Source organism: Canis lupus, chromosome 12 (assembly GCF_048164855.1).
Source record: "Canis lupus baileyi chromosome 12, mCanLup2.hap1, whole genome shotgun sequence".
Taxonomy (NCBI): domain Eukaryota; kingdom Metazoa; phylum Chordata; class Mammalia; order Carnivora; family Canidae; genus Canis; species Canis lupus.
This window is the reverse complement of record NC_132849.1, coordinates 46939637-46946914: the sequence shown is the minus strand read 5'-3', so window position 1 is coordinate 46946914 and position 7278 is coordinate 46939637. Positions and strand designations below refer to the sequence as shown.

General features: G+C 54.8%; 1 protein-coding gene across 2 annotated transcripts in view; it reads left to right on the top strand.

Annotated features, from left to right (window-relative positions):
- KLHL29 (kelch like family member 29) overlaps nt 1–7278 on the top strand; it is a 305682-nt gene that overhangs the window by 293655 nt on the left and 4749 nt on the right. For both annotated transcript variants that reach the window (XM_072770938.1, XM_072770939.1), the window contains 4 exons: nt 826–1024; nt 1169–1351; nt 1556–1736; nt 7003–7196. In XM_072770938.1, coding sequence (XP_072627039.1) covers nt 826–1024; nt 1169–1351; nt 1556–1736; nt 7003–7196 — 757 coding nt within the window. The remainder of the gene's footprint in view (nt 1–825; nt 1025–1168; nt 1352–1555; nt 1737–7002; nt 7197–7278) is intronic.

Below are 7278 nucleotides of genomic sequence, written 5' to 3'. Positions count from 1 at the left end.
ATGTGTTTCTATGTGCTTTCGGGCATCCTCCCCGCTCTCCACCTGAGGCCTGGAGAAATCTGCAGCCCTTCCACGCCCAGCTCAGACGTCATCCTCTCCAGAAGCCTCCTATCCTGCACCCCCAAAACTCCTGACTAGACTCCTCTTTGGAGCCCCACTAGTGCCCTCTATGTAATGACCCCCTTCCCCCACCTGCCATTTTACTGCGCACCCCCGAAGCTCAGAGACCGGGTCTTATGGGTGTTAGTGACACTCCCACAATTGGTGTTGGTGACACTCCCACAATCAGGAGTGTGCATGAAACTAAAGCCAAGTGGTGAGCAAAGAGATTGCCAGGCAGGAGGGGATCGAGTTGGTTCATGAAAAGCCTTCACTGCAGGTGAAGGGGTCCTGGTGCCAGTCTGAGGCCATGGGATGCCACTCCGGGAGCCTGTTGGGGCTGGGGATTCGCAGGCTCTGACAGGGGTGCCTTCCTATCAGCTTTCCCGGGCCCTCCCGCCTGTTCCTGACTTCCTGCCCCATGAACACCTCTTCAGGGCTCAGGATCCTCATTCCATTCCCCCTGCAGCCTGGGGTGAAGCAGAAGCCCAGGACCTGGGAGGGGGCAGGGAGGAATGTGGCGAAGAGGCAGGTGGCTGGTTCGCCCCAGGGCGGGGGGGTGGGGGGCCAGCACACCCGACCTCCTGCATTCTTCGCCTCTGGCTGATGGGAGCCCCCACTGCCACTGCCTGGGCCGTGGCAAGCCGTGTCTATACTCAGTATGACTCACCAGAGCTGGCTCCACCTGTATGACCCCCTTCCGCCCTGTGTCTCTCGCCCCTGCAGTACGCCGCGGAGCTCCTGGCCGTGGTCCGCCTCCCCTTCATCCACCCCAGCTACCTGCTCAACGTGGTTGACAATGAGGAACTCATCAAGTCGTCCGAAGCGTGCCGGGACCTGGTCAACGAAGCCAAACGCTACCACATGCTGCCCCACGCCCGCCAGGAGATGCAGACACCCCGAACCCGGCCCCGCCTCTCGGCAGGTATGGAGGGACGTGCCCTGAGCACCCCAAACACAGGAGCCGTGGGGTCAGCCCAGGACTCTGGGCGGTCCCCCCGGAGAGGCGCCAGGCGCCAATGCTCACAGTGTTGAGGTGTGTCCGAAAGCTGTGCGTCTGTCCCTGCAGGTGTGGCGGAGGTCATCGTCCTGGTCGGGGGCCGTCAGATGGTGGGGATGACCCAGCGCTCACTGGTGGCCGTCACCTGCTGGAACCCACAGAACAACAAGTGGTACCCCCTGGCCTCACTGCCTTTCTACGACCGAGAGTTCTTCAGTGTCGTGAGTGCTGGGGACAACATCTACCTCTCAGGTGAGGCCCCTCGGGGCTGGGCTGGGGACCGGGCACAGACTTCCTAAGGGCTCCTCTCCCCACACCAGGGCTAAAGAAAGCCAAGGCCCAGAAGTGTCCACTCTGCAGGTGCAACCTTCTCTTCTGCCCCTGGGGCTGGGCCCACCTGGCTGTGGGCCTCCCTCACTCCCTGCCTGCTCTCTGGACCTCCCATACTGCCCACAGGTGGGATGGAATCAGGGGTGACGCTGGCCGATGTCTGGTGCTACATGTCCCTGCTCGATAACTGGAACCTCGTCTCCAGAATGACGGTCCCCCGCTGTCGGCACAATAGCCTTGTCTACGATGGGAAGATTTACACCCTCGGGGGACTTGGTGTGGCAGGCAACGTGGACCACGTGGAGAGGTAATGAAGCCACAGTCACGAAAGCTAAAATCATTTTGCTCCTCCTACCCAGCACCGACCCGGCTGAGGCCAACCGGAGACGGGACATTTAGAAGGCGATAGTCCCGGGCTCTCCAAATGCGGCAAAGATTGAGGACTGAGAATGGTGAGGGGGCGGCAGGAAAATGACAGCTGCCCACTTCTGGGATGAGACACTCTTGTCCCACTCAGGGGTCAGATAAGCTGGAGGCCAGAGACCCAGCTGTGGGCTTTGGCCGACCTGCCTGCGCAGCTAGGAGGCACATGGGGCCTGGAAGTACCAGCCCAGAGCCTCCCAGGGATGTAGGGCAAGGCTGGAACCGATGGCCCAAATGTGTCCCACGTCCGTGGTTGTGCCTCCATGTCCCTGCCGAGCGGGGAGGCTCCACACCCGGGGGAGCCCCTTCCTCCCTCTTTTCCGCACATCCCAGGAAAGTGCTTGCAACTTGGGGAACAATCACTGCATGTGGGTCTGGCCAAACGTCTGGAATTCTCCAGAAGAGAATACAAAGCCATGGGCCGGACACCAGGTGTGTAAGCCTGCCCTCTGCTGGAAGGCCAGGCTGGCTTCCTTGCTGAGGCCCATTTACAACAGGCCAGAGTGTGGGATCAGATGTAGGCAGAAGGGGCATAGGCTGGAGGTGGGCACCTCTCGGGGTGCAAATACTCCGTCTTTCCCTTGGAGCTGGAGACCATTCTTGCCGAGAACCGACACCTGGGGGAGAAGCCGCAGAAAGAAGTCAGGAAGGCTCATGAGTCAGCAGCAAACAGGGGAGGCCTCAGCACTGTCCCGCTTTTGGAGAAACTAGTGCGTCTGAGAGTAGCAGGTTAGGCCGAGCTGGCCCCAGGTGCCGACCCAGGAGGGCACAGCTCAAATCACTAGAGCCTTCACTCCATGTCCCTCCCTCATGCTTGCCCACCACCACCCTCCACCCACGTCATCAGCTGTCACGAAAAGCTCGTCTTCCCAGGTGACAGCATCTCGCCTGTGGACCTGCACGTACCCCTCAATTTGTATTTTTCCCTCGGTGGCTAATTGGACACTTGACAAATGTTACAGCAAAGATAGTTTCAGAGTGAGACAAGCTCTGGATGTTCACTGTGGGCTTTTAACTCCCCCAAGTGGAGCCCAGAGATGGCTCAGTAACGACATTTAATTGTCATATTGATTTGGAGTTAATGGGGAATCCCTGTGTGATTATGAGGATATTAACACTGCTGCTGAACCAGGGTCAGCCCTGTTGCTGACAGCCTTCTGTGGGGCCCACTGCACGGCCCGCACGGCCCAAGGCTTCCAGAAGCACCGGCTTCCGACCGTTCGTCATCCAATAATAAACACATGAAAAAGGAGACATTCTCTATGTAGGAGCAAAGTGAGCTAGATCTGTCATCCTGTCTTGCTTTTGTCAGCTATTTTTAATCTCCTAAGATGCTGATTACTCATTTTGCAAACTTATACTTGTTGATAAATACAGGGATTTGTTCGAGGATCAAATGCACCAAGGAGGGGGGGACAAGCTCCGGAGCGGTTCTCCAAGGCTGGGTAGCAGCCTCGACCGGCCTGCCTGGGGGCCAGGGCAGGGCCTTTGTTCCGCTGTGAGATAGCAGCTAGGGCATCGTGTGAGCAAGACCACCTGGGAACCTCAGTAATAACAGGTGCCCTGAGCCCTGCCTCAGCCCTTTTGGTGTCCTGCGGCTGTCCTTGCAGGGACAGGACCTCTGGGTGGTGTGCATACAGGTGGGGTGGAGGATGCCCACTGCTTCCTGAGGAACCTAGCCGGAGCTCCTTTGGGCAAGTAATTTCTGTGCCACATGGCGGCAATGATGAGAATCCAGGGTGACAAGAAGGTCAGGGTAATGGGGACAGACACGAGGGTGCTTTGTTCCCCAGGAAGCACTAATGGTAGAAATTGCTCTTATATTGATAATGAATGAGATATATGGTACATTATAATTATATTACATTACTGTATTACAGGAATAGAGCAAGATTATATAATTATAGATTAAAACAACAGTGCAATAGACAAACCTGTATTATATCATTATATAAATAACTAGGTCTAATACTTCATAGCAATATATTGCACTAGCTGTGGTTACCGGATAAATGATAGCAGAGTGCTCACTCCACAGGGTCATTTGCATGTCATTAGCATATCCTTCTCAAGCAGGAAGCTGACAGATTGAGCTGAAGGAGGGCTTGTGGCTTGGCAATCAGCCACCTGGAATAACAAGCTCTCGGGAAATTCGCATTTGGCGGAATGTGCCATTATACCGAAAGCCTGAAGACTAACAGCCACATAATCTTCCACTGTCACCCAGCTCCTTCTGCAGGAGCTCGTTGGATCTCTGCCATATTGGCTTAAGAAACAGATATCTGAACTTCTGACACTGTCCAAAAAGACACTTACTCCATTGCCTATTAGCCACATATCATTCGTCTGGGGCTTAATTGAATCAGCCCCTGCTGCCCTGTAAGGTACTTCAGCCTCTCCTCAAATCCTGAGTCTTCGCAGGCACAGAGCTGGACATCTCACCACTGTCCCCTCACCCCTGTCTCAGAGCCAGGGGCACCGGCTGAGAGAGGCCATCTTCTGGATCACTGAGCTTGTGCCCCAAGGAGGCTCCTGGGGAAAAGTGGACCCCCCGCGTCCTTCCCAGGAAAGGTGTGCTGGGACAAACCCAGCCCACCGTAGAGGCCCCAACTTGGCTCCAGGACACTCGAAAGAGCCATGTGGTGAGCGGTAGATGGGCCACCAAGTAGAAGGTCCAGAGTGAGTGCTTGTGAGAGCACCCCTGCAGGAACGATTGACAGAGACACCCAGAATGGAGATCCAAAAGCTGCCCCGGAAGACCTCAGATATCCCAGTTGCTTGACTGGTCAATTAGATCCCAAGTCTCTCTCCGTAAGGTGCTTCCTGTTGTCACTTTTGTCCTCGCTTTGTCTGGGATTCACATTCCATCACTTTTCTGTGCTCTTACTTTGCCACTTTGTCCTGCAATACACATGCCACAGATCTGTTCGATCCTGTAGCTCTTCCCCTTCTCCATGCCCACCCCCGGAGACTGAAGCCTGGTGGGGAAAATCCCACCATCTTGTAGATTGGCCCCCCTACAAACGGAAGTCCTCCAACGTCTACCAAGTCCTTCGTGCTGCATGCCCCTGTCAGCAATTTCTCCCACTCTCAAGCGCATGTGTTTCTCATCTCCTCCTTCCCCATCAAGGCTCTTATCCCATGGACTCCACTACCCCACCAACGCGGACTCCTGCTTCACAGGTGGAGCCATCAATCCAGAACACTGTCCTCTAAATGCCATCAGTCCTGCATATGTACTGACACTCATGCCATCGTTGCCTTCCTCTCTCATGCCCATGTGGATGCCCCTTCCCTCTCCACTGTGGATCCAACCTACATCCCCCTACCAAGAGCCTCTCTTTATCAGCTCTTCCCTCTCCTTTCATATATATTGAATCTTTCCTTATCCATTTGGGCTCCTTCCTATCAGCATGTAAACACAAGTAAACGTTTCCCCCTAAAATTAAAACAAAACCCATGGTGTGCTAGAGTTCATTCATACTGGCTCCTGAGAGCTGATTATTACCTTTTTAAGGAATTCTGCAAGCTAGTCATTAGTTACAGGTATTAACTAAAAATTAAGTCATTTAAATTAGAATTAAATACATTATACTGAAAAAACAAAGAAAATCCATACTCAAAACTCCTCACTATCATTTTTTAAATACTATATATTTTGTACTGTCTATGTTCTGGGGGTCGGATCTGTGTGTCTGTATACGGTGGGGATACTGTCCAGCAGTACGCTGTTGTGCATCTCTTCCCAGTGGCATGTTCAGCTATGTACCACTGGTAGCTTGAAATCGGCCAAGATTTCGAGCTACCAATTTCACATCACAGAAATCAGCAAGTGCTATATATCAGGACTTTTTGTCTCGGGAACTTGTTTTGAAACATTCATCAGCGTGCCACCGATAAAAGCCATCTCTTACCTCCATATGCTTTTCTAGGTCCCACCTTCTCTGCCCCTTTCCCAGCTAAGTTTCACGCAAGAGAAGTCTCTCCCTGTCACGTCCACTGCCTTCCTTCCCATTCACTCCTCGATACACAAATAGCTCAGCACCTCCCATTCTGTATCGAGTACCCTTGAGAAGACCCCCAGGAACCTGTTTGGGACTTCTTGTCCTCCCACCACATCCCCACCCATGGAGCTGTGTCCTTTGTACTACCAGCCCTCCAAGGACCCCAGCTCCGCTCCTCAAAGCCAGCATTTCCCCCAGAGTGTCCTCAGCCTCGTTCTCATCCACACACTCCCTGTGAACGCCCTTACCTCTGTGCCAGTGATCCCAAAGCTGAAGATGTAGGTCGCACACGAGCCACCCTCTGCACATCATCCTCAGTTCATTACCCACAGATGCTTTAAACTCCCCACGAAGGGACGCCTGGGTGGCTCAGTGGTTGAACATCTGCCTTTGGCTCAGGGTGTGATCCCGGGGTCCCGGGATCGAGTCCCACATTGGGCTCCCCACAGGGAGCCCACTTCTCCCTCTACCTGTGTCTCTGCCTCTCTCTGTGTCTCTCATGAATAAATAAATACAATCTTTAAAAATAATAAATAAAATAATAATAATAATAAATAAAAATAAACTTCCTATGAATAAAACTGAAATCATCTCTCTCCCTTAAACTCCCCAACCTCAATTCCCTGTCCACTGAGTGGTGCCCCCTCCTTCCGATTTCCCAAGCCAGAGCCCGGGCGTCATCCTAGGTAGCCCTGCCTTCCTTAACGGCAGCATCAGTTCATGACCGGCTCCCACTGGTCCACCGCTCCCGTTCCACCTCCTCTTCCCCCTCCCATGGTCCAGCTCGCTGTTCCCCGGGTTCCAACCCAGAGCTCGGGTGTCCGGGAGATGCTCATTGCAGCCCTGTTGGCGAAAGGGTAAGAATGAGCGGGATAGAGAGGAATGAAGGGGCCTAGGAGCCGGGCAGCCGTAGCGAGCAAGGGAAAGGAGCCGAGAATCGGCACCGAGGTAGCCCGCCGAGGCTCAGGAGGGAGGCCGGCCGCGAGGGCAAGGCTGGGCCAGCCGCGTGCGGTCAGGGGCCGTGCGGGGACGCCAAGGGCGGGAAGCAGATGTTGGTGGCTGCCCACGTCCGCTGCCTTGGTTGTCACCCCTGCCCCGCACGCGGCCCATCCTTGACGTGGGGCCCTTGGTCTTTCTCCTCGGCAGGTACGACACCATCACCAACCAGTGGGAGGCTGTGGCTCCTCTGCCCAAGGCCGTGCACTCGGCCGCAGCCACGGTGTGTGGCGGCAAGATCTACGTGTTCGGCGGCGTGAACGAGGCGGGCAGAGCTGCCGGCGTCCTACAGTCTTACGTTCCTCAGACCAACACGTGGAGCTTTATCGAGTCCCCGATGATTGGTGAGAAGCGGCCTCTCCTCAGCCGGGCCCGCGCAGCCTCCCCGCCTCCCTGTTAGATCCGCAGTGTCCCAAGGCCAGAGGC